The sequence below is a fragment of the Pyxicephalus adspersus genome, chromosome 6 (assembly GCF_032062135.1).
Source record: "Pyxicephalus adspersus chromosome 6, UCB_Pads_2.0, whole genome shotgun sequence".
NCBI lineage: Eukaryota > Metazoa > Chordata > Amphibia > Anura > Pyxicephalidae > Pyxicephalus > Pyxicephalus adspersus.
The window spans coordinates 55,806,737-55,834,692 of NC_092863.1; the positions used below are offsets into that span (position 1 = coordinate 55,806,737).

A 27,956-nucleotide genomic window follows, 5' to 3' on the forward strand; every position below is an offset into this window, starting at 1 on the left:
CTTGTCCCCTGGGTTGCCTCTGACCTCCCCTGTTTGCTGCCTCTCTCTTCTCTGCTGATTTTAAACTTTGCGCTGTTCTGCCCACCTTGGTTCACCCAAGAACCACAACCTGGTATAAACCTGCTGGATGATACTTAGATTACACCGGGGAACGCATTTTTTGTTGAGTTAGATCTTACACTTGTTTTTTACTAATTTTTGGATGGTGAATCCAGAACTGACCCCAGTTTTTTGCTACCACATTCAGTTTTTACGATACAGGGTACCCTCCATTTTTGTCAAAAAACATACAGATTTTACATTCAATGATAAAATAATGAAATAATAACTTGAATGTACTGTTTATTTAAATTTCTTTTGTTCATACAAAGGATTTATTGTTACTCCATGACATTTTTTTTTTACAGTTATAACATTTGAAAATTATTCAGATAAGTGGTTAAGGTATTTGCTTGTGTGTTTCCTTGACAATGGCTTTGAATGATAACCAAGTATTTTTTTCGACTTCAGGACATCATTGTCCTGATGAAATGTTCATCTTTGATGAGCTGCCGAATCTGTGGATCATCAAACACACCGGCCTTTTTTTTGTCAAATGACAGGCTAGGAAATGCCAAAATGAAGTACTTGATACAGTCTCCTTCAGTTGGCAAAGCTTTAACAAACTGCTTCATCAGACCCAGTTTAATGTGCAGAGGCGGGAATATAATATTCTTTCTATCAACAAGTGGCTCATGTAGAATGTTTGGATCACCTGGTTTTAGGGCAGATTTTGGAGGCCAATTCCTTTCCACCCAATGCCTCTCACAAGCTCTGCTGTCCCACATGCACAGATAACAGGGATACTTGGTGTATCCACGTTGCTGACCAAAAAGGAAGAATACCATTTTAGGGTCAACAAAGATGATTCACAAAAAGAAACTGAAGGGCCAATTGGGACTGACCCAACTATATTGCAGGAGGACACACTTTAAGCTCCGCTTTGAGCTATCGATGAATAGTTGCCATTTGGTTGAGTTAAAGATTGAAATTCCCAATTCCTCCATTAAACCAGGTATGCTTTGGCAATACACAAAGCCACTGTCAGTTCTAAATTACTGCAGAAATGCAATTTCTCTGGTTCGATATTGATTCGAGTACAATACCTTTGTATCCAAGTAAGTTTTTCTCACGCAGTCTTGATGCTGGATGTTCTGAAGCCTTCTTCGATAGTCCCAAATCATGTGCCAAATCACTCAGCTCATGCTGATCAAATATCTTACGTACAGAGTCCTCTTCAATTTCAAACTCTTCATCATTGTTGCCACCTAGTAAATCATGTTCTTAATGAGAGGATAGTATAACGAAAACAGGCACTGGGATTTCATCTGAATGAGCCATTGGGTGTATAGCCGATGGTAGACTAGGATACTCTGTGTTACATGTATTTTTCCTGGTTTATCCTGAAGTTTTCACTATACAAAAGTAACAGTCACTGAAATGATCTCCTGGCTCTCGTCAAACCATAGGCATACCTAATGGCATCTTATCACGTGTTCCCTTTGTCCACATCAGTAAACCCTCAACACACTGTTTGCACACCTTATGAGGGGCCCAAGACTTATCTTGATCACCAAGTTTACCTTTGAAATATGCCAAATAGGCTTGCTCTAAAAATGTGCTGATGTTTGCCCTTTGGCTGAGAATGGTGAAACTGCCACAGATATACCAAAATGAATCGGGGTCGTTAAGGCACTTATGACCAGAAACAGCAGAGCCAGACATGATCTGAAAGAAAGGAGACACGTGTGTAAGTAGAAAAATAAATTTTGTTTTTAAGTAGAGCAACGCACATTCTCTGACCACACTGTCTTGCGTGTAAGTGAATAGCCTATACAAAATTCACGCTACAGTAATTGCATTAATATAAGCGGTAGAGAAAAAACATGATTTGATAGAAGAAAACTAACTGCACTTTTAGAATCAGCATACCTATTTTAGTGTAAATAAGCTTAAAAATTGATGTCAACAAAAATATAAAATAACGTGAAAACTGAATTGAATTTCTACACAGTATTCAATCCCTGTTCCATTGGGTCTGTGTGCAGGGTCCAGGCAAGACACTAGACTCGCTAAAATAGAAAATGGAGCCTACAGTATATTGTATTCCTCTAGTGTAAACATATATTTTTGTTTTTCAGAAATGCTGCTTTACATTAATGTCAATGCTAACATGAAAAGAAAATTCAAAATTGAGATAGGATCTGGTATATATGAAAGAAATGCTTTGCAATTCAAGTATGTAGATTTTCATGGGAAGACAACTGATCTCTTTGTAAGTTTGTTTTGCCTCAAGTTTGTTACTGATTACCTGGAATTTACTTTGCTTTTTGTTCACTCCCTATGAAAACATAAAGCTTAATGAAATCAATATTTGTATATTTAGAGCTACCCATCTAAGAGAGCTGTAGTCACATATGGTTTCTCAGGGGACATTGTCAAAATCTGAATGTCTGTATTACCACCTTAACCAGAGCTTGCTGAACATTTTACATGCATGTGTGTCATGTATACTTGTATGGGTCCTGTACGGAAATCACATGTAGCCCCCAGGCACCCGCTTCAGGTAATGGGAGTGATGACACTGATAGGAAAAGAAGCTATATTTACACTGATTTCTGTCTCAACTAATATCTCCATTTTAATTTTTAACAATTTTTTTATATAGAAACAACTTCAGTAATTTTCTCATATATTCAACCAGTTTATGCTAATACTTATTTCGTATTCATCGGATAATCAGTAGTTGACAGATTAAAGTGAACCCATTACAGCCGAAAAATTAATGCTGCTATTGCCGGCTACCTTTAGAAAATTGTTTTCAGACCTTTTTACCACTAGAGAACCCCTTGAAATAACTCTCAGATCTTCAGGGAACCCCTAATTTAATACCTTTATCCACAGCTTACATTAGCATGGTGGTCAGTGTGAAGAATGCTTCCTACATTGCTGGCCAGTGGGAGGAATGTCATCCATAGAGATAGCAAAAAAGATCATTGATAGTCACAAAATACTCATTGCTTAAGGAACTCCTTGCAATCTCTTGAGGAACTCTATCTTTGAGACACTGCTTTAGAAGATGCTAAATATTTACACCAACACAGCCTTATGTACTATATAGAAAAGAATATAGAATAGAAACAATATAGAATATAATAGAAACCTAGTAACATGATATATGAAATCATGGCACTGTATACCAAGGAACCTGAGAAACATAGTAAACAAAAGCATGGCACTGAATACCCTTTGTAATATTGTTTATGATAGCATGGCAATGTATACCATGACATCTCAGTAATGTGGTATATGACAGCATGGCATTATATAGCATGGTACTTCCGTAACATAGTATAACACAGCATGGCATTATATAGCATGGTACCTCAGTAATATAGTATAACACAGCATGGCATTGTATAGCATGGCACCTTAGTAACATAGTATAACACAGCATGGCATTATATAGCATGGCACCTCACAGCATGGCATTATATAGCATGGCATGGAGGATCATGTTCTATCACTTTTTTCTTTTATTACACAAGTTACAGTTATTGTTTCTCTAATAAAACCAAGCAGTGGAGATCCGTCACCTTTAGACGTAGTTCCAGGACAGAACACCAGGTGGCGTGTGACAATCGTATCCAGCTCCACCCCGCCCGCAGCGGGATTTCTCCGAGGATTGGTCATATGAACGGTGGAGTTCACAAGTCCCCAGGTGCCCGGTGTTGCTGCCTCCTCCGCCGTCATGTCCTGTCGCGGCTGCTGCGTGGAATTGTATAGCTGTGTGTTTGATTATAGCACGCCTCGTATAGCGCTCATTAAGAGCAGGAAGGTCGGGCTGCTGAACAGAGTCATCCAGCTGCTCATCTTGGCTTATGTCATTGGGTATGTTCATTCCGAATTCCGATGTTCAGGGCAATGCAGATCGGTGCTGACAGCTTTACCTGGAGGGGCCAGTGATGTGTGTCACGTGCTCCGTCTGCCAGCCCTGCCGTATGTTCCATTGCTATGGCTGTATATAGTGAATCACTTCTAAATTCCTGGATTACTAAGAGGAAGATCGGTGTAATAGAGGATTGTGACACAGTGCTGTCTGATTGTACTATTGTAATAGTTGTGGCAGACTATGGTAATTGAGGGTCCTGGTACACTAAGGCATAGGCGGGCTGTGCCTGGCTATGGCAATGAACAGTCCCGGTAGACAATGGAAGGCTCTTACAGACTATTGTAATTAAGGGTCCTGCTAGACCAGTGGTGGGCAAACTTTTTGGCCGGGTGCCAAATAAAATTTGACAGTTGGGCTGGGCTGGTACCAAATGCATGGAGGGTGTTTATAAGACCTGATATTAATTATGGGTAATAGAGGTCTGGTTTAAGAAGCGCGATTATGGTAATGGAGGCTCCTAGTCCACTATAGGGATGGATGGTCCTGCTGAACTATGGTGATGGATCGTCCTGCTGGAGTTTGGTAATGTAGGGTGTCCCTGGTTCGCCATGGTAATGGAGGGTGTCCCTGGTTCGCCATGGTAATGGAGGGTGTCCCCGGTGTGCCATGGTAATGGAGGGTGTCCCCGGTGTGCCATGGTAATGGAGGGTGTCCCCGGTGTGCCATGGTAATGGAGGGTGTCCCCGGTGCGCCATGGTAATGGAGGGTGTCCCCGGTGCGCCATGGTAATGGAGGGTGTCCCCGGTGCGCCATGGTTGGTAATGAAGGGTCCCTAGTACACTATGGTAATGGAAGATTGTGGTAGATGTTTGTGATAGTCTATAGTAATAGAAGATTCTAACATACTGTTGTGGTACAACATTGTATGTAATAGTGTTTTGTGGTAGACAGTACTGGCAGATTGTTGTGTTATTACACAAAATTTTCACTTTCCCCTGTGATGACAAATACAGTTTTCCAGTTTTGTGTTTATATAACTTAGAGACGTGTGTCTGGTATACATTTACTTTGTAATATTTTAAGGCGAGCCTTTATGGATGACACAATGGGAACTGTCATGGCTGATATCCTTCTGTAACGCTGGTTTCCTGGACGTCTTTATGTTTAATCCTTTGAGTCATTGATGTCGAACAAATGTACAGCCAGGTCAGGACTCCCAATCTTTATACTGAGTATAGTCCATTGCTTAGGGATGACAGCCATGTAAATAGAAAGATCAGCATCCCATTATTAAAAAAAAAAAAAAAAAAAAAAAAAAAAAGATTTGGCAGTCCCAATATTTCTTTCTTTCCTTTTAACTTTTTTTAAGAACAGATGATTATGTGATGAGCAATGAAAACCTATGGCAACCAATAAGGTATCGGCTCTTATTGTAATTTGATTTCTAAATACAGCCACATACAATGGGTCAGGAGGGGGTTGCTAAACAATATTTTTTAAAGTGTGATCTCCATATTTTAATGTGAGAATGTATCATGGCAATACAAAGTTGTACAATTTATTGTTTTCTCACAGGTGGGTGTTTGTCTGGGAGAAAGGATAACAGGAATTTGACACAGTGGTTAGCTCTGTGACGTCCAAAGTGAAAGGAGTTGCCGTGACAAACACGTCTGATCTGGGACTGAGGATTTGGGATGTCGCAGATTACATTATACCTGCTCAGGTACTTTTAAAATGTTTGCAAAAATTTCCTTGAATCATTTAGGTTGTAGTTTTGCATTACCTTGTACAATAATGTTTGGTATGCCAAAGCTTTGCCTATTTTCAATGTAATTGTCTATATACAGACTAAACAAATGTACCTGCTTCTCAAAGCTCCGCAATGCATTGTAATAAAGATCACCCGCACTTTCATTGTTTTTCACTGGATAATAATTGGCACACACAATGCAAGGTACATTGGTTTCATATCATTCTCTTATTAGTTACTGCATAGTATGTATAGACTATTATTATTGCAGCCATATAAACAAACATTATATACTATATATTACATATAAACAACAGTTATTAATAGAATCTCTGTAGAGATTTATATCAAAATCACAACTTAGCATGTAATTGTGTCTTCATCTACTCTTGTTGATGTGTATCGAAGTTGTCAATCCAGAACATCACCAAGAACATCAACCATCTAAATTAATTACTGCAAAGTGTTACATAAGATCTGTTCATTTATAATACATAAAATTATGTTATTGGGTATTGCTGAAGCATAGTATATTGAGTTATGTAACTTTCCATGGTTGGTCCAATTTAAAGGAAGATAAGAGACTTGATAGATATATATATATATATATCGTCCAGAGGAAGGCAAAAACAAACCCTGGTATTATTTGCTCCAACAGGGGAAAAAATTCCTTCCTGATTCCATGAGGCAATCAGATGTTCCCTGGATCAACAGTCACTGTTATTTTTACTTTAAAGCCTTAATACCTAGTTATATTCTGTGCTTCTGGAAATCATCCAGCTTTTTCCTAAAGCAATCTATAGTAGTTGCTGAAACTACTTCCTGAGGGAGCTGATTCCACATTTTCACAGACATTACAGTGAGGAATCCCTCCCTTATCCGAAGCTTAAACTTCTTTTCCTCCAGACGCAAAGAGTGCCCTCTTGTTCTTTGTAATGATCTCAGAGTGAATAATTGGGAAGAGAGTTCTCTATATGGACCGTTTATATATTTATACAGGGAGAATAGATTCAGTTCAGCTAATCTCTCTTTATAGCTGAGCTCCTCCATTCCTTTTATTAGTTTAGTTACCCTTCTCTACACTCGCTACAATTCCACAATGTCCTTTTTGTGAACTGGTGCCCAAACTGGACTGCATATTCCACATGTGGTGTGACCAATGCTTTGTATAGGGGCAGGATAATGTCTCCATCTTTGCAGTATATTTATTGACAGATCTAATTTATTATACGGAAAGGTAAGTGATGGTAAAAAAAAGATTAAGCCATGTATAAGCTATATTTACAATGTATTTAAACACTAACAATACACTTTTAACATTTGTTATTTATGTGTTCAATAAATACCTGTTGATTCAATACGAAATTCAGAGCTGTCCTGTAAACAATTAAAATAAATGCAGATATTAAATGCCAGGACATACATTTAAAATATCCCATTTGTACCATGTTATTCTAACTTATATGTTGTTCCCAATGGTGCTTAGCCCTCTAACTCATATGGCTCTCTATAGCCCCGTGGACAGTTTATGAAAATGTAATTATTATCACACATTCATATCTAACAGGCAAACCTACCAGTCTGCGTTGTGATTTTTGATGTTCTGTTGCTGCCAATTTTCCATTCATAAATGACAATTTCTAGGAGAACCAATTAACCTAACTGCACGTTTTAGAAATGTGAGGAGAACTGGAGTCTGGAGGAAATGTGTGTGAACATGTGGAGAGCATTGTCTTTAAACTTGAATTATAGAGTACCTCAGGTTTGTGTAGCTCCAGGTTACACATGGCATTTGGAAGTTTATGCAGTCTTCTCTATGTAGCCCTTTTTCTAGTTTCAGTCACTTTACCAGAGCTCCAAAGTTCACTTTATGTTCAATGGACAGGTCAGGGAAAGCATAATAAAGTGTTAGGTAAGTAGAGTGCAGAATAAAAGGAAGGAAGAAGTAAGAAAGCGTTAGAAGGAAGATGCAGTGTCATGGGTACACTACAGAGAACAAAAAAAAGGACAATTGTCTTTACTTCTACAGAGCCTGTTCCTTCCACAATTGGAGTTGACATCGGGCATGCACAGAAGGACCAGCCCAAAGCCTACTGGGATACGTGACATGTAGCCAAGCAGGCTCTGGATTTCCTATTCCCTGCAGTAAAGATGGAAAGGGCGGTTTCCACCCCTTCAAACAAGAAAAGGAAAGTATTTATTTTAGGACTTTTTTTTGCATTATATAAAAAGATTATCCTCCCTTTTTTACAATGTTGAACATTTCATGATATGGCGATTTTAAGTTCGATTAATGATGTCTGCACTGTGGACATGTCCTCTTACTTTCTGTCTCTGCAAATACAATAGTAAAGAAGGTAAAATGTTCTCAATGTAATTGAATATATCATCTTTAAATTATTCTTATTTCTTCGCCTCCTGTATGAATCACTCAAATCAAAAAGAAGCAGTTGCAGGCAAATGGCTGTAAAAGTCTAGCAGATGAAATTATTTTCTTTCTCTCTTTTTTGTGAAACCACTCGCATAGAAACCGCTTGCAATTCTTAAAAACACTTGTACAACCAATTTTAGGTAGCACCATTTTAAGTGTTTAGAGGCAGCAGATGCAGCAAACCGTCTGCCCAAAAAATGTGCATCAATGCTGCCACCTCCTACTACCTGTCAAAGAATTATGAAAGGACCCATCCAGTCCATCGGTAATCATTTTTTGCAAGGGGCTTTAAGAAAATCTGAAACAGACCCAAACGGTAAAAAAATGAGGATGGAGGGTCTAGATTCCCTCTTATAGAAATAGGAAGCAGTAATAGAAAAGGAAGCAGTTTTAACTGCTAATGCAAATCAAAACTTTTTGTGTTGTAATCAATATAATTATTTACATATAATTGTAAAGTTAATTAACAATATGATCAGTTAACAAACAAGTAGAATGTTTGGCATTGAAAATTCATTGGTTCTAATCTTTTCCTACCCCAAAACAAAAATGGCAGGGCACATACTTTTTATAGATTTTAGCATTTGTTAACCATGTTAAGCCTAAATTATTCTTTGTTTGGATTTTTTTTAGTGTTCATTTACAAAATATTGATTCCTTTGATTCCTACAGCAGGGTTATGTAATCAGTTTAACTAGAAATTGTGACGTTATTGCACAAAGTCTAGGACCTTGAGCACATGGAAAATGTTAGGTTTTTTTTCAAATGGGTAACTAAAAAGTACCGACCGCTGTCTAAAGAAAACATTTGTTTGAATGATTATCATAAATACATAGCAATCACATTCAAGCTTGTGTCAGCCTTTGTCATGGTGTCATCTGGACTGCAGTAACAGTATGATATGTCTATATACGTTTGGTGTATTTGTATTGGGTCCAGTTTTATTGTTTGTGTGTAAATGGAGGTTATTATTATCCAAAAGAGATCAAAAAGGGCACTTACATACCCAAAGCAGATGTTTCCTTATATAAATAATAATGTTTGTGCACTAAATATCCTGCATTGTAAAATTACTTTAATGACTTGTATAGGAATAATTTTTCAACTGATTACCATGAATAAAAGCAAGGATTTTTGTCTTCTCTAAAATAGGAAGAAAATGCTTTCTTTGTTATGACCAATCTAATTATGACACCAAATCAAACACAAGGCTACTGTCCTGAGGTGAGTGCAGTTGGTAAATACAACATGTCTAATTCACCTGAATATGGAGCTGGTATTATACGATATGATTGGACATAATGATTTAAATAGGATTTGGTTCATAGTCCTCAGAAAACCTAGAGGGGAACTTCTACCTAGATTTACACTTTAAATGGGCATTGTTAAAAATATTTATTTAAACAATATACAAAATAAACATTTAGCTTTCTATACCGTCACTCGATATTTAATGTTTTTTAAATTTTTTGTCTGAACTACTGCTGGCTTTTATGAGTTACTGTTTTTGTAGGACATGGCATACAATCAAGTTCCCCATTTGACATTAGTAACATCTAGTCTGTTCTTATGCTTCATATTGCAATGCTTAATAGGAGATTCTAAAGCCTGAAAAAGTTTCATTTCCTCTAAAAAATGTTAAAATTTTACTTTCAGAAATGCATTCCCTTACCTATCTATCATTAAAATGAGACCTCAGAATTCTTAATTCAAGATTTTTTTACATTTAGAAAAGGTTTTTTTAGCCGTCATGGTCCTCATCAGGAAGGATTTGATAATTCAGTAGTCACCATGGCACCATTTCAGGTGCCTGTAAACACTTCTATAGACAAGCTCTTCCAATTCAAGTCTTTGGAAATGGCTGGGGAAGTAGCTAAGCGTTTTTAAGGTGTTTACGTTTCAAGTGCTTATAAACGTGGGAAAACGCAGAAAACAGCCCCATTGAAATCAATGGAAGCATTAACAGCGTTTCTGGGCCTTAACACCGCATTTTAATTTTTTAAATGTTGCAAGAAACGTTATGGATAACGCTCATGAACGTGCCTCAAGGAAATGTCCTGGTGTAGATTAGCCTATTGGAATGCATGGGAATTTCAAACATGGGCTTTTAAAGCTTCAGGGTAAAAGCTGGGGAAAACGTACGTGTAGACTAAGCCATAGATCCACGTGTAAAGCATGCTTACAGTGAGTGCCAGCAGTTTTACTCCCAGAAGATGGGGAGTGGAAAAGATACATTTTACCTCCTTTGCTGGCATGATGCCTGTACTCACAGAAAACTCTTGCTACACAAAACCTAGCCTAAGCAATTGTCTGATGACAATGAGGTGGCTAATGAAATGTGCTGGGTGGTGTGCCCACCTAAAAGGGTCTGGGGAGAACACTGGTTATGGACTAAGGAATATTTGGGGTTGCAGTAGGTGAGGGGGCTTACAGGTGGATAGAATAGCTGGTGTGTGAGTAGTAATCCCAAAAATAGAATTTCTGCTGACTTGTGCCCATTTTCTACCATCCCGGCAGACAAGAAAGGTAGGGCTGGAAAGATATTTCCAGTGAGAACACAGACCGCAGTAAAACACAAAACAAGTATAAGCCTTTTAGGTTTTTGTTTGTCTTCATTCCTGTTGTAGATTTTCCTCTTCCTGTCTGGTCCAACCGTTGTCAGCAGGACAGAGAAGGAAAATATCGGAGCTCCGGATAGCAGTTTTAGTCTTTCCAACTCTATTAAAACCTAAAATAAGTGGCACACATTTTATTCTTTTTCCTAGTCTTAATAATACCAGTTTTCATATAGAGCCAGCATTTTAGTCAGCGCTTTGCAAGAACTTTTTATTTATTTTTTTTTGTTCTTTTTCAGCTTCCAGATACCACAACAATCTGCACTTCCAGCCATCAATGTGTCCCAGGCCACGTAGGCACTTACAGCAATGGTATGAATTCAAAAAACATTTTATAATTACTAGTCACTTATTTTAACACTTAATACCACCAATCAGTGTTGTCTAGTTACTGTATTGTATAAACGTAAACGGGAACTAAGAGAAATACAATGGCTGTTGATGCTGATCTCATTTTGAAAAAAGTTGCTTGTCTGTCTCTAGCCTTGCCACTTTTGGATTCATGTACTTACTTTATAATTTTAATAGGCATATTAAGAGTTCAGGCAAACCTTTATAAGTAAGCAGCTGAAGTGAATACAGATGCTCCCCACTTAACGAGCATGTTCCATTGCACTGTACAGTTCTTGTACATTGTACCTGTGGGAGAGCTTGTGGTGAAGGTGAGCTGTTGTTAGGCAGGTAATTCAGTAAGTGAGGAATATCTGTATACAAGAACTTGATTTGAAATTTTTGTTTGGACCGTCGTGATCCAGATATCAGTGGTCTAGCTGTGCTACCTAGCAGAGATGACTCGATCACGTCACTGACTTTGGTAAAGATTAGGGACGAGCAAGAATGCCTCTGGCGAAATTTCGGCGAAACCATCGGAAGAGGAAATTAAAACAGGAAGATTCCAAGAGCTGCATTCAGCCCTGGGAATCTCCCTGTTTGTGATCCCCAGGGCATTAGAGGTTAATGAACCTCTAGTGCCCCGGGGTTTGCACACTCTTCTCAATGATTGCAGCCACAGCTGCAATCATTGATGAGCTCAGTGTGTGATCCCCGGGGCACTAGAGTTTAATTACCCTCTAATGCCCTGGGGATCGCAAACAAGGAAATCATTTGTAAGAGATACTTATATTACAATGTCAGGAGGCTCTCCTGTGCATGATGCAGCCCTGGATATCCTTCTGTTCAGTGAGAGCTTGACCTCTCGGCGAATCAGAAGGCCGTTCTTGCTTACAGCATTTCGGTAAGCGAGAAAGTCCCGATTTGCCACAAGATCGAACTTACAGTGTTCTCCCCAGGCCCTTTTAGCCGGGCGCACCACCCAGCACTTTTCAGCTACCACCCGGCTGTTTTTGGGTGGTTACTGATGAGTTGGGTCACAATTCAGGGGCTTCCACCCACCTACAATTTCTTCCCACCCAGCTTAAAAAAATTTCAGGGTTGGGCACTGAACTTAGTATTCTCGCTCGCTCATCCCTAGTAAAAATCACCTCCCTAGGACTATAAAGGGCTATCAGAAACTAATGTGGTTATGCTCACTCTGTGTCTGTCTTTCTCATCCTATTCAGTGTACAGATATATGTACTGCATCAGACTCTAAACTGCCCTGTTCTGTTGTATAGAGGGGGGAGGACCAATGAGCTGCACCCCACTTTACTCTCCTCCAAAGGAATGCACAGTGGTCATTCCTGATCAGTCATTCACGGACCCCCTGGGGCAGATTGATGAATATTGTTGGGGTACCACCGTGGATGTTTTCGATTTTCTTCCTTTGTGACTGGCATGCCTGTTCATCTTGGGCATCAATCGTCCAATGTGTACATAGCTTAGGAGCATTTACATCTTAAAAATGTTAATAATGCTATTAATGGTTTTATGGCGATATTGCTTTTTGTTAGTTTTCTTTTATCCATTTGGAGCTTTACACGGAGATATTTTTTTCTTTGACCTGTAAAGGATTACAGACTGGGCGCTGTGTAAAGTATAACAAGACAGTTAGCACATGTGAAGTTTTTGCCTGGTGCCCAGTGGAAAATGACGTAGAGGTGCCGAAGTAAGTGATTGGTGGTTAGCAGCAATAATACTTTATTTTTTAGTTTGTTTACACACTTGTGTTTTTACATTGTTCTGTCTTGTTTCAGACCTGCATTTCTAAAGGATGCTGAAAACTTCACAGTTCTAATTAAAAATAATATCTGGTACCCAAAATTTAATTTCTCCAAGTAAGTATGAAATGTGAACTGTTTATATGGTAAAACATTTACACAAGTATGCATACAAAGTGGCCACACACAGGAGCAAATATTCTGTCTGATTGTTACAGTTGGAGGTCAAAATTGTTTTCTTTTTCCTAAATTAAGGTGAAGTCAAGTTTGTAAAGTTATCAACTTGTGTGTAAGCAGGTTCTATTTAACAATATAATGTTTCATTATGAACACCAAACTTTTTAAGAAATTACAACAATGAAACACTTTAACAGTAGGATATGTGCTTTACAATAATTTGACTTTTGATCATGTATTTAATTTATGCCATATACTAGTATTATCAGTGTTCTATTATTCATTGGCAGGAGAAACATATTACCGAATATCAGCACTACTTACCTCAAAAGCTGCTTGTACGATCGTGTTACGCATCCATTCTGCCCTATATTCCGGCTGGGTAGTATAGTGGAAGAAGCTGGAGAATCCTTCCAGGATATGGCTATACAGGTGTGCACTTGGGGGATTATTTGTTTTTAGTTTTATAGTTATCCTTGGTTACCAGGGATCTATTAGGAAGGTAGGAAAAATGCCCAAGCACCACAAACACAGTAAGTTCTATGTTTAAAATGGGGTGTGAGGGGTATTGTAGTATTATTAATTATTTTTTCTGTTGTTGGGAAGATTTCCTCTCACTTTCTGTCATGAAGGCACAATGAAACATTAAGGGAAATGTATCCCTAAATGAAAGGCAAATTTCCTTTTGCACAGTTATCATTGAAAGCTCTTGACAAATTTCTATTTACTTCCCATTGTGACTACTGTTAAAGTTTGTATTTCCTAGAACAGATGGAGAGGGTTAATCTTCTGACAGCAGCTCTCACTTTTCACACATTATCCAGTACCACATATTTGGCTGTAGATGTACATTAATTATATTTACTTAGCATATTGCAGTAAAATTGAATGTTTGTCATGCTATTTAGGGCGGAGTTATGGGAATCCAGATTAGCTGGAACTGTGATCTGGACAAGAGGCATATTTACTGTGTTCCAAAGTATTCATTTCGACGCTTGGACAACAGAGAACTAGATCATAATGTGTCTCCTGGATATAATTTTAGGTAAGCCAAACACAATGTAAACGCATATCTCTTATAATTTGGAAATACCCTTTGTGATATTATAAAAAATAAAAAAAAAAAGTTAATACTGTCAAAAATTCATTGAGTTCCTAATGTCCTGATATTACATCATAAGCAGAGTTACCAGCCCTGCCCTGTATTATTCTATGAACTGAAGAACACCTGCCCCTAATGTTATAATGATGCCACCATATTATTATTATTATTATTATTATTAATAAACAGGATTTATATAGCGCCAACATATTACGCAGCACTGTACATTAAATAGGGATTGCAAATGACAGAATAATACAGACAGTGATACAGGAGGAGAGGACTCTGCCCCGAAGAGCTTACAATCTAGTAGAACTAGTATCCTACAATACATTACATTTTTGTTCTTGGATTCTTGGTTTACTTTTCTGGTGAAAAACAAGACATTTGTCACAGTTCTAGAAGTAATCATGTGATAATGACATGTGTAACAATTTTAGCAAATACACTCAAATATCCAATCTCAATGTTGGCAGAAAAGATGGACAGGAAATTTCAGTTTGGCTGAATTCTCGCAATGTTTATAATGAATAACAATAAAAATGTGCCAAAGAGGGCTCAATATGAAAACTTTAAAGAAACTTGCTCATGAGACTTCCCATGTGACAGTTACCAAAGAAAGAGGGTGCAGGTGGTGGGAAGATCACCGGAGCTTGAATAACCAGTCAGGCATTGCCCTTTAGTTTTTTAAATTATGCCACAAAATGTAAATCTAAAACTGCCTTTAGTTTCTATGTATTAGCTCAAATTTTTATATTGAACTTTATTGGGTCTCATTCATCAAACTAAACAGTCAGTGTGCCTCCTTGGCATTCTAACGGTTTTGATGGGAACTGCTTCTTTCTATCTGTAGGGTTTACCTGTATTTTGGGAAATATAAGTGTTGTCATTGCTTACCTCCCCTTCTAAAAATAAGAATTGCCTGCCTATCATCCAGTGTTTTTAGCTCTTTAACTTACTGACCCAGAACAAGTATGCAGATTAGAAGCTCCAACTTTGACTTTTCTTATCTACTGTGTACATGTTCCTGGTTAGTGCCTAGTTAAACGTACTGATGACAGAGACAGCCAGTTAACTATCATTTACATATTACTTTATTGTAGTATGTACACCTAAATGTATTTGGATCTGGAGTTGGATAATTGGATGAAGATTTGTTTTTTAAATCCCAATGAGTGATGCAGGAACAGTCTGTTGATGCAGGAACCTTAACTGCTGTCTAGGTGGAACCATATAGCTCAGCAATTCACTTTTGGTTCACCCTATTGACTGGCTTGATTTAGTGATGATGTTGTTCCCTTTTCCGTGACAATAAACTGCGAATGCGTATTTTTTTTTTTATTTTTTTTTGCAGATATTTTTCAAAGTTTTACTAAAATCACTTTGTTTTTACTTAAATGTTGCCTGAATGTTTTAAGCGATCCTCATATTATCTTCTGTTACGTTTTTGCTGATAGGGAAGAGAACTCTCCTCTCCCATTTACTACATAAAGGTCCCAAGCCCATAAAGGGTCTTGGTCTTGTTTAAAAAAAAATGAAGAGGTAAAATGTTTTTTTTGTTTTTTTTAATTTTTTTTACCTTGTATTAAAACTATAATAGCCTGGTATTTACAGGTAAAAAATATAGAGTTTATCACTTTCTCCCCAGTCTAGGTAACTCTTACATAGGGCTTGTCATTGTCACCAGTCACTTTAGTCCACATCATCTGTTGCTCTGTCCCTTGTCACAGTCACCCATCAATTAAATTTTATTAGCTTTGTTTGTTTTTTTTGTTAATTGTTATTTTAATTGATTTAATAATACCTTATTTATGCCTCAGGTTTTACTCCAGTCAATGTAGTTTTCCTGTTTATGGCCCTGCCGTCTTTGCAGGCATGTGAAAGTTTATTTTAAAATCTATAATTTGCTAACGGTTGTTGCCCTTAGATTTAGAAGCACTGAAGGGTAGCAATCATATGCAAACAATATGATGGCAGATCTGGACTAAATCCCAATGTATAAAATGCAGTTTGGCTGCTATGTTAAGAAACGTGGTCTTGGCAAAATGCAAAAGACAGTTTTTTTTTTTGTTTTTTTTTTTTTACATCGCTATTTTGAGATTTCTTCAATTACTGTGCATATTGGGATGTTCTATAGTAATTACAAAATAATTAGACAAAGAATTTATATTTCTTTTTTTTTTTTTATTGTAATTTTTAGTGTTTAAAAAAAGTCAAACGCACCATTAGGGTTAAGGTTAACAATGAAATTACTGAAAGGGAGGGTTCACTTGGTAGTGGCAATGAACAGAATGATTGTAAATGATATAGGTTATCAATACCATGCTAAAATATCAGTAGTTTCAATAGCCATAAGCAGTCAGGAATAGAAAGTGATAGTTTAGGAGATGGGGGAAAAGAGGGGGTAAAGCCAGAGCAAACAAGAAGGTTTCCAGGTACAAAATTTTGAGTGATATATGTGAAAAGTAGTCTTCCTATATTTTCTCAATTTTTTCCAATTTAGTGTTTAAAAAAAGCAGGCGAGGAATTCCATCAAGCAAACATTTGAATGCGATTGTGCAGATCTTTCATAGGGAGGGTGGATTTCCAGTTTGTAGCAATAAGTGTTTGTGCTGCAACTAAAATATGAGAGATCAATTTGTGGGCGTATTTAGGTAGGCCAGTAAGAGGAAGTCCCACAATTGGAATTCATATTTCTTTAACCAGACCCCACTTCCCACCTTTCAACATTTTTGAAGGGTTTCCCATTAACTGAAGCTCAAAAATTTCTTTGAAGACCTTCACCTATTTACCAGCTCAAAATGCTTAGGTTGGACCTTTACTTATGAATATCTTGTAGGAATCAAATATCCAACAAAACAGGTAATTTTACCTTGGTGAATTTTATACTTAGAGATGCCTACTTAGATCAAAACTCAGTTATCGCTTCTAGATGCAAAATGCATAAAATTATTCTCTGATGACTGTTTGTGCCTCTTACATGGGTAAACAACTTTTGACCTGGCTTAATAGTATCCTGGATCTGCTTTACTGGATATTTGCTTTGTGCGGCAGAACCAGGCAGAGTCTGGAGCTGTAATTCACTTCTGCAGTGGTGAATGATAAAAATGGTATCTGTTGGTGGAGCGGTAGTTTCTTTGTTTAGTGTGATTCCCTGTGAATTAAACACTGGTCATTTGTGTGGATAACAGCCCCTAGGCAATATATTAGAGCTAACTATACCATGTGCAGTTATAATGTATTGTTTTTTTCTGTGTATTCCAGATATGCAAAATACTACAAAGATTCCAACAACACAGAGTATAGAACTCTAATGAAAGTCTATGGAATCCGATTTGATATCCTAGTATTTGGAACGGTATGTCAAGCTTTTGGGTTATATAATGATAACATTTTACCACAAATTAATAAATTCCCACTGTCAAAAGTTATTTTTCAACTTGTTTAAATCAGAGTTCATTTTTTAACCAATAAACTAGGCCCTCAGTTGCAATGCCTTGTATTTAAGCATTTTCCATGATTGTCAATGCTATATTTTAAATGTTTTAGCATAAATTTCCATATTTTCTCTTGAGATGCTGTTTTAACAAAGTATTTGTGTGTGTGTTTGTGTATAAACAAATCTATATATATATTATATATATCCCGTTGACAACTGTATTATATATATATATATATATATATATATATATATATATATATATATACTGTGTTTTTAAGTATCTTTCTGGTGATCTTTTAGAATTGATTGGTGGTTGGTAAAGGTTCAGATTCTGTACCAGTTTTTAGACACACATGCAAAATTCTGTCCTGCACTTATGACTACTATATATACACATTTGAATATGTAGTAGGTGGTAGGATAGAAAATCTGTACAATCGGGAAGGACAACAAAAAGCCTGGAGGTGACCCTAAAGCACTGGCTTCTGTCTAGGTTGCTTTCCAGAGCCTGTTCTGATAACGAGTTTTTCAGAGTACTCTCTAGTTGTGATTTTTTTTTACTCAAACCACTGTTTCTTCCTCCTAAAAAAGTTTTCGGTCTCTTGAACTCAAAAGCAATCTGACATCTTCTTTTTACTTTTACTCACAAGGTGGTATTTCTTCCTTCAATCACTTTTGATTTTGACTGTTTGCAAGGAACCCTTTCTGGTTCTAGATAGGGAAATGGTCACCATTTTTCTTCTCTTTCTATCTGACTCCAGTTCATCCTAAGGAAAGTTTGCTCTATTGTTTATCTTTTGGCTTCAACTTTTTTTTTTTTTTTTTTAATTTTCAATTTAAAAAAATATCCAAAAACAACCATAATTATCATAAAAACGAGCACTGGCTCTTTATCTTCAGTAACTGCACTTTGCCTGTTAAGTAGGAGAACATTGGGAGTCAATGTAAGCATTATTTTTGTGAGTGTTTTAGCACTTACCACCCTCAGCAAAGACTATAGCTGGTAGCTCACAGTTTGATGCCCCTGGTTAAACAGCCTTGGATCAGGAAATTGGATTAACTTTTTGTCCTTACAAAACCCAGTGTACTATGGCTTCTGGGATTTGACATTCTAGGTAGTTTAGGCAGACATTTCTCAAATATTATGCAATCTGTAGTTGTTCTCGGGTTTTTCAGCATCATGCATCCATTCCCTTGATATGCAAGCCTGCCGTCTGGACTGTTAACGTATTATCTAAGTTCTACCAGATCAGTGTTGAAGTTTTAGAGGATGCCAGCTTTGGGCATAAAAACCTGGTTTATGGGTTTTGTTTGAGCCTTTTAGCTTTGTTTGCTGTGTTGATCTCGTAACAAGTTTATAGGATTTATGTTATTGCTGTAAGATTCTTCTGTTGTAGTCCATTGAGGGAAACGGATCACACCCTTCTGTTTTTATTATCATGACCTTGGTACTGATTTCTACAAAACCTGGGCTGGCCTACAGTTTTTTTTTCTTGTTTTTGTTTTCTTGCTAGTGTCATCCTCCTTTAGACAGCAGTAGAGCTGCAATGTGAATGGCTTTTAATGTCCCCTAATTAACTAGAAAAAAAGGATTTTACTGTGAGAACAAAAATACTATTTTTCTTTTCAAAGTATTTGTATATCTAGGCTAATTTTATCATCCAAGAATACCCAGACTAGAGACCTCCCTTTACTTTGTTTTAACTAAGCAATACAGATTGATCACTGACTTTCTTCTTGCCTGCAATCGGATTATGTAGGAAAAGCAGCACACTGATAACTAATCAATTTCTGCTCTTTCCTCTTGCATTTCTGTGTTATTGAATGAGAGCGCACTGCAGCAGTAGAGCCTTGGATGGCTCAGACTGTGTGGAAGTATTTTTTGCAGACATTACATTTACAAAGAATTTAATCAATATGGCAAATGAGTTCAGTGGGAAAAAGATATCTGTAGAATGATTTCTTTGGAGTCATTTTTGCATCACTCAAAAGCAATAAATAAATTAAACTTTTTTGGTATGTAAAACTCTTCATCCTGGACAACAATGTTGGAGGAATTGCAACCATGTAGGCACTAATATGTTGTTGGACTGGAAATCCCTGTGCAGTGTTTTGAATAAAACATTGAACCTCAATGTACTCATGGCCAGATAAAGGCCTCAAATAATACTAGGGTTACATTTTTTAAACATACCTTATCTGGAAGTTGTTATCTCCTGTTCCAGTTGATAACAAATATGTTGCTATAGAAAATGTAGACCTACATTCAGAACATTGTCACGCAGAAGTTTCCTGCCATTTGTTTACTGCGCGTTATAGAACTACATATACCACACACTACTGTATGCTATACTTTTCACACATAAAACTATGGTTTTCTACATAGATCATCTTGTATGACTTCTTTTAAGTACATAAGTTGTATTCATAAACATCTTCAGAGTTAATAACACAGCCAAATGCTCATCTTTGTGAAGACCTTGGGCCTGATTTTATTAAATCTCTCCATGGCTGGAGAGGATACACATTAATCAGTGAAGTTGGGTCATCCAGAAATGGATTTCTTCAAATTTATTTGCTAGCAAATATTTTGAATCTTAGATTAGGTCCATTCCATATTTGCTGGATTGCCCAACTTTACCTATCAAAGTGTATCCTCTACAGCCTTGGAGAGCTTTAATAAATCAGGCCCATTGTGAGAGGTCAGTTGGAATTTTAATTTTGCTGTATATAAGGCAGTTAGCAAAGGTTTATGTGTAGTGTATGGTAGGTTGTAATTTTTGGAAGGGTTAAAGTATTTCTGTACCTCCTAAAGGACAGCACTTTGGACACTGTTGATGTTTTAAATAAATACATATTTATATTATTATTGTGAATAGGGGAATCCCTCATGGAAATCTTCCAGGTTTATGTATTTCAATGACGGTAATTGATTCCCACCAGGAATGTTTGAGGGAATGTCATATTCACTGTTTTTTATAAATACTGCTCGATATCATTGACTTTACCTTGATTCTATCTTACAGCAGAAAGTTTAAGTTGAGTTTGGTGTTGTCATTCTGTTCTTTTTCCTCCTACTATTTCAACATATTTCATCATTTCAAATGAGGTTTTTAAACGGCAAGAAACATTTTAACACAAAACTAACTTTGGACCCTTCAGGTTTCCCTGCAAGAGCTAATTCTTCTTTTATTGAAAATATATTTGCACTGGTCACACCTTCTGTGCAAAGTATTTATGAACTTCTTTCATCAAGTGTTATAATGAGCAATCATATTTTGTTTGAAAATAATACCGCAATTTAGCTGGCTAGATTCACATAACTTCACAAAGTTTAGCTTGGGTGAAAACCTGCAGTAGCCATTGTCATTCAGAGGTTGAGTAAAACCATGAGGCCAAAGGATTGACAGTAGTAGCTGGTGCTATGGTTTGTACCTTTTTGTTTTTTTTTTGTAACTAATATTTTCTTAAATGACAGCCATTATCATTTAAATAGAGAATCATGTTGTTACAAACATGCTCAGCCTATAGATTGATATTTTTTGATGTTGCCTTTAAAACTGTAGATTTTATCCTTTGTGCTTTATGTTAAAACAGTACTTTTTTTCTTTTGGATGAATACCACAGTACTCCTATCCACAATAAATATATTTGTTTTCCAGGCTGGGAAATTTGATATAATTCCAACTATGATCAACATAGGATCTGGTGTTGCATTACTTGGAGTAGTAAGTAATAAAGACTTTGTTCCTCAGATGTGTTTAACAAAACTATGGCTATCCCTGCATTTGGTATTCCAGCCATGCCAAGGCCAGCACTCTGGCCTTTGCAGTGCTGGCTCCCAGGTTTGAATCTCGGCCGGTTTCCTCCTAGGTTCCAAAAAAATGCAGTTAAGTTTATTGGCTCCCCCCAAAAAAATTGCCCTTAGACTTTATGAAAGACATATGACTATGGTAGGGGATATTAAATATGTCTGGTCTGGTTTAAGAAGCGCGATTATGGTAATGGAGGCTCCTAGTCCACTATAGGGATGGATGGTCCAGCTGGACTATGGTGATTGATCGTCCTGCTGGACTATGGTAATGGAGGGTGTCCCCGGTGCGCCATGGTAATGGAGGGTGTCCCCGGTGCGCCATGGTAATGGAGGGTGTCCCCGGTGCGCCATGGTAATCCCGGTGCGCCATGGTAATGGAGGGTGTCCCCGGTGCGCCATGGTAATGGAGGGTGTCCCCGGTGCGCCATGGTAATGGAGGGTGTCCCCGGTGCACATGGGCAGCACAGTGGCTCAGAGGTAAGTGCTCTGGTCTTTGCAGTGCTAGGTTCCAGGTTCGAAGCTCGACCAGGGCACTATCTACAAGAAGTTTGCAGGTTATTCCAGTGTTTATGTGGGTTTCCTCTACAGGTACTCCAGTTTCCTCCAAAAAACATGCAGTTAGGTTATTTGGCTACCCCCAAAATTGACCTTAAATTGACCTGTATTGAAGACATATGACTGAGGTAGGGATATTAGATGTGAGTCCCTTTGAGGGACAGTTAGTAAAATCACTATGGACTTTGTACAGCACTGCGTAATATGTCAGCGCTATATAAATACTGTGTGGTAATAATAATAATAAGGCAACATGCTCTGGCCCTTTAAAAGTGGTTAGGAATAGCTTTGATAAAGGGTTACCAGTATTCTCCAGCCCCTTTTAGCCAGGCGCATAACTCGGCACATTTCAGTAAGCACTGTCTGTTTTTAGGCGGTTACTGAGTTGGGTCACAATACAGGGGCTGCCACCCACCTAAAACTTCTTCACACCCAGCTTAAATAGATTTCTGGCTTGAGCACTGGGTTACCGTGAAAAGGATTATGCACAGCATGGGGGGGCTTCAGTAAAATCTTCTTATTACAATTACCCTAGATGCGATAAACCTATATCTACATGAGTGATTTTAGTACATCATTTTTGTGAATGTCCTTTTTATCCTACCCATTACTCCTATGCCATAGTGTCAGGCACAGTTAGGTTACAACAAAGAGAAAAGCCTCTTCTGTCCCATAATTTTGAATAATTTTTATCTGGTTATAGGGAATAAATTTTCTGACTTCCTTTTTCATAAACATGTGACTCATTTTTCTCTAAAATAAAATTTGACAATGGTTTCCTGCATTTTGTAATGTTTAAAATAACGGCAACATGAGGATATGTTTTCACTAAAGCATAATCTCCAGTCTTACTGAAGTAACTGGAGTGTTATAGTGTTTGAGTAATGAATCGGTAGAATAAGAAAAAAAGCCCTTTTCTCACACTGGCATATTGTGGCCTGTTTTTGTTTACAGCTTCTTTTTTTTCTTTTTGTTAGGCCACTGTGTTGTGTGATATCATTGTTTTCCACTTCTTTAAGAAAAGATATTATTACAGAGAAAAGAAATACAAACATGTAGAGGATTATGAGGAGTTGGTAAGAACCTTCCCTTTATTCGCTTTTTTTTTTTTTTTGTCTTATAATGTTTGATTGTACCTTTAATGACTGCTAAGTACCATAGAGGTTCAGATTTGCTGAACTGTGCAGCACAATCTCTGACTGAGAGCTTGGTGGGGACCCTAGTCATGGGTCTGAGCAGTTTATTCATACTCCTGGCCAAAACAACTCAATCAACAGTAAGTAAAACACCAGGAAAAATAAACATGTGGTGCAAATGAAAGCAACAACAATTGGAAGCCCACAGGACGAGCCTACAAGATCTTTAGTGGTCCTTGGGATCTGAATTTATGTGATTTTTAATGTTCCCCTAATTTTTTTGAGAAGTGTATATTCCTTTAGCGAATCCATGAGATTGGCATGTTTGATCACTAAACAACCGGCCACTAATGCCCACCGTTGTTTTACTATTTGGGGAGGACACAGCTGGGTCCCGTCTGCTCTTCCACCCCTTTCTTGTCCTTAAATCCTTAATACGGATTAGGATTGTCTATTTCAGCATGTATATAGTGCTTCCCACTTCTCCTGATCCCTTTGCTGGCAGCTTCTTTTCACAATAACTCAAAAGACCATATATTCTCTATGATCCCTGGCTAAGAGGTGCTGCAATCCAAGCATGAAACTGCTGTCAGAGTGGAAAGTTCTTCTTAAACAAAAATGCAGTCATTCTTTAGTGCCATCATCAGTTTGCAGATTGCTGGAAATCTTGTTTAATGTTCAACTTTGGGTGAATACATAATAAAAAAAAAATGGTGTGCAAAGCCTGGGATTGGTAGCAGGCAGCACAAGGAGCCAGATTTGCTTAGTAATTACCTCTATAACTTTTCCCCAGCCTGTTACTGTACAAAGTTATATTGTAAAAATGTAGTAGAGAAAAAATAGCTGTGCTGATGTTGGGGGTACAGAATCACAAGACTAACTGAACACTGTTACAAATCATTTCAAGTCAATAACAGGTAAAACAGTTCACGCATATAGAATTTAGATATAAATTCGTCAGAATTCAAGATAAAAAAAGTCAAAGCACCCAGTGGTGAGCCAGTTTCTGTGTCTCTGTTTTCTCCTATTGGCATGCACCTTGTCAGCACATTAGCTGACTTGCTCTTTGTACTGCTGCTTCTTCCTTTCATGCTTCAACCCTGCTGTATACATGGACTACACAAATACATCAAGTGATGTAATGGTTACAGAGCTGCAGTTATTGTGTTTTATATCTGCCTAGAGTTTGACTTTCAGTCTTAAGGAGCTAGCTATTGACTTTTGTTTCATAATATGTAAGCAGACACTATTTTTATTCCAGGGAAATCATGGATCTCATGGATCAGACCCTTGAAACAAAGTAAAAGAATAGATCCCATTTTGGACCACTGGATGGATTCTGGGCATTTCCTTCATGAGTTGGACCTCTGGTTTAGAAGGTCCTGTACAAAACATTCCAATTAGTTGTCACCTTTGTTTTTATTGGGTGGCAGCGATTAGAATTAGTCTGGGTGTACATAATCTAATTATTGTTATTCTATTCTCTGAGATTTTCAAAAAGGGCCAAATTGTGTTTCATATTTTATCATTCTTGTTTATTTGTATAAATGTACTGTTAAGGAAGAGATTTATGGTTGGTTTTGAAGGCACATTTTGTAATTAACATTTTAGTTGCACTATTCACATTTTAGAATCTGTTTTTGGAGAATAGAGCACTTTGTTATTGGCAAAACCTATTTTGTAAAAAGAATGTGATGGAAGCAGCCATGCCCTAGAATTCAGTCCAGATATTGATCTTACAGACTCATCAAAGGAGCTTCATAAAAGATTGCATGAATTTACTAAGCTGAATGTACATAAGTCTTGGCCTGTGCAAGTAGCAGAAAGTGAATCCAGCAGTGCTATTATTTCATACCTTATCGCCTTTACTATGCTACAAAAACAACTTCACCCTCCCTTCATATATTCCTTTGTTCCTTAAGATCAGTGGGGTATATTGGGGCAGGAAATGCCGCAGTAAATCCCCTCCGCCCAGAGGAGTACAGGCTGGTTCAGTGACAGATGCAGTGGACCCGCCATGCAGAACTGAGTTGGGTTCCCCCTAGTGGTATTTTTCTGGTATAATTAAGCTACACACCTATTTTAGTAATGTCCTGGTGTAGTCACCCAGTGACTTTTGGGGTCACTGTTCTGTAATTACTGCATCATTCAGCCCTTGTCAGCCTCTACCAGAAGAAAAACTTTAGACACTTTGGGGCATCAACCAGTAACGGTACAACAAATAACACTTTGACAACTAAAAACTTACAGAAGTGTCAGAAATATAACATACAACACAGCTTATACAGGGGAGGGCGGTCTGCATGCTTACATTGTTGAATCTAGTTATACTTTCAGGGGTAAGGGCAGCTTCTAATACAAATACCAGGTAATATTATTTATATTAGTAACACAGATGTTCTGCACCATTAGACAGTTATACAGCTGACTAGACAGTTGAAATACAGATCTCTGAATCATTTTAGCTGCTAAACGATTTGTAATGCTGTTAAGCCAGTCTTGCAATTCAACCCTGCAAGAGTCAGTTGACATTGCTGCTTTCCCTGGCTGTTGCTTGCATTATCCTTGCTAGCTGGTTTGTGAAATATTATCACAATTGTAACACACAGATCAGCTGACACAGCCTGCGGGAGAGCTAAGAAAGGGTCCAATGGTGTCAATGTCTGGCTGTGCAGTTTTGAAGATGTGTGGGAATGGCAAGTCTGACTCGCTGTCTGCTTAACTAGTAGCCTGCATTTGCTCTTCAGCTTTCAGTAAATTCACTCAAACACTCAGATAGACCTGACACTGACTACTTCCTATTAATGGATCTGCTTAGAGTCAGAAAAACGTTTTCCTCTCATTGCCCCAAGTGTTTTATTTGGATGCATTTTATACATACTAAATGCAATGGTGTACTGCACCTGTATGTAAAAATTGGCCCAGGTTAATGTACCCAAATACAATGAAGACATGAATGTATGGAAAGGGCTATTCACCTCTGATTTTGTGTGTGGTAGACCATTTAATGCACCACTCGTTGTACACAGGGACAGGCCTGTAATAATGAATAATGTGTTCACTGGGCCATGTCAATGTAATACTTCAATATTAGCTCAGAAAAAAGTGTTTTTTTAAAGGAAGAAGGAAAAGTCAAATGTTTACAGATCTCATAATGTCTTTGTAGATCACTAGGTAAAATGACATCTTAATATCAATTGCAGTGAGAACACCAGCAAGGTCTATAAGTAAAACTTTATTATGGCAGAAGATGGCCCACTAATATTTATTAGGGGGCAATGATAGATTTCATTTTCTATCATCCTCCAGCATTACATATTTTTCATTGTTATATTCCTTATACACCAAAGCATATGTATTAATGTTACTAAACCTGTGTGTGATACACAGTCATGTGAAAGAAACCAGTACACCATGCAAATTGTTGATGTCAATATGTCTGAATAGGAGAACATTAGGTCTTCATTCAAACAGTGCCTACAGATAATGGCGATATGCTTAAAAAAAAAAAAACACCGATTTTGTTTTTGCTCATCAAAAATCTCAATAGGTGTAACACTGCTGTGAAAAAGAAATACTCTTGTCCTGGTATTTGAAATAATGACTTTTGCATCTCTGCCCTCCAGGACTGAATGAATATTTTTTACAACTGATTCACCCATCCACAGCACATTGTTCCACATAGGCTGCTCGTTTATTATATATTCAATGTAAAACTGTATTCTTGCTTTTGGTGTAATCTCTTTGATTGCAGGCACGTGCTGTTTAACATTCACTGTTGCATGAATAACCTGAGGATCAGGAATTACATTTAGGGGTCTTTGGAGTTTTTAGGATGAATTTGCTAAGTTTGAAAGGTTTTGAATTCTACACTATTTGTAAAACGTTTATTTACGTAGCACAATGATAAAGCATGCCAATTGCAAGGAAGACTTTTGTTATCTGAGGTATGCAGGTTGCCCCCTATGGAGGTTAATTGGGGCCAAATCTAGAACGCCTGAGTATCTGTTTACAGATATGAAGTTGTGGGGAATGTAAAAGTGTATTTATCCTTCCACCTAGCTAGATGACAATACACCATGTTTGTGCCATTTCGTCTAGTTTATTATATGTGTATGCAGGCACTGTTTGAATGAAGATCTAACATCGTCTGCTGAAATATGTGCAAGTTAACAATTTTCATGGAGTATACTTACTTATTTTCATGACTGCGAATGGTTCCCTTCCAAAACATGTACACACAAATAGTTTTTTTTGTCTTAAAATGGTCTCAACATTCTTTCATTTTAAAGCCTTGTTCCAGGTCTTTCTAAACACAGATCCCCCTATGAGTACAACTACAGATTTTTACTCTTGACAGAATTCTTTGAGAAAGCAGGCCAATGATTGTATGCTACGAGCCAGAGGAGAGGCATCCTCTCTTTGTGCTGTATGGACTAGGAGTGTAATCTAGTAAGGAGGTCTCTTTTACTTGAAATTTTACTTCCTACTTGCTATATTAATAATTACTATATTACAGAGCCCAATTTACTGCATAATATAAATATAAAATACTTTTGGTTATATAAAAAATGCCAAAAAAGTAGAAATGTGTGCCTTTTTTAATGAATGTAGCTATTCCTGTGGGATTTGGAAATCTAGACAAGGGTCTGTACTTTACATCATAAAGTCTTGTGAAATGGATACCTCATGTGATTTTCCACCACAGGCGGCCATTGAAGTCCGAGGAGTTGTGAGTGGACTGGACAAAGGAGACTAAAATATTTTGTTAGAACTGTAACTTTTCAACATATACCCGATGTGCCTTTTCAACTGCCCAGTCACAAATGCTGATGTACTATGTATGTATTCCTGCTAAAGATTTACATATTTTTGTAATAAAAACAAATTATGTTGATTTGTTGCAT

General features: G+C 37.4%; 1 protein-coding gene and 1 long non-coding RNA gene across 2 annotated transcripts; one reads left to right on the plus strand and one right to left on the minus strand.

The window, feature by feature from the left end:
* Positions 1-325: 325 nt before the first annotated feature.
* Positions 326-3,773, minus strand: LOC140333898 (uncharacterized). The gene is made up of 2 exons (XR_011921442.1): positions 3,636-3,773; positions 326-1,767 (listed from the first exon to the last, which is right to left on the minus strand). It is a non-coding gene; the product is annotated as an uncharacterized lncRNA (long non-coding RNA).
* On the plus strand, positions 3,660-27,946 carry P2RX4 (purinergic receptor P2X 4). Its single transcript, XM_072415901.1, is given in 12 exon segments — positions 3,660-3,930; positions 5,507-5,654; positions 9,265-9,336; positions 10,967-11,039; positions 12,675-12,771; positions 12,860-12,940; positions 13,291-13,432; positions 13,909-14,045; positions 17,367-17,460; positions 21,207-21,272; positions 22,891-22,989; positions 27,758-27,946. Coding segments are annotated over 12 exon segments (1,200 nt in total). The 5' UTR covers positions 3,660-3,790; the 3' UTR covers positions 27,809-27,946.
* Positions 27,947-27,956: the final 10 nt, after the last annotated feature.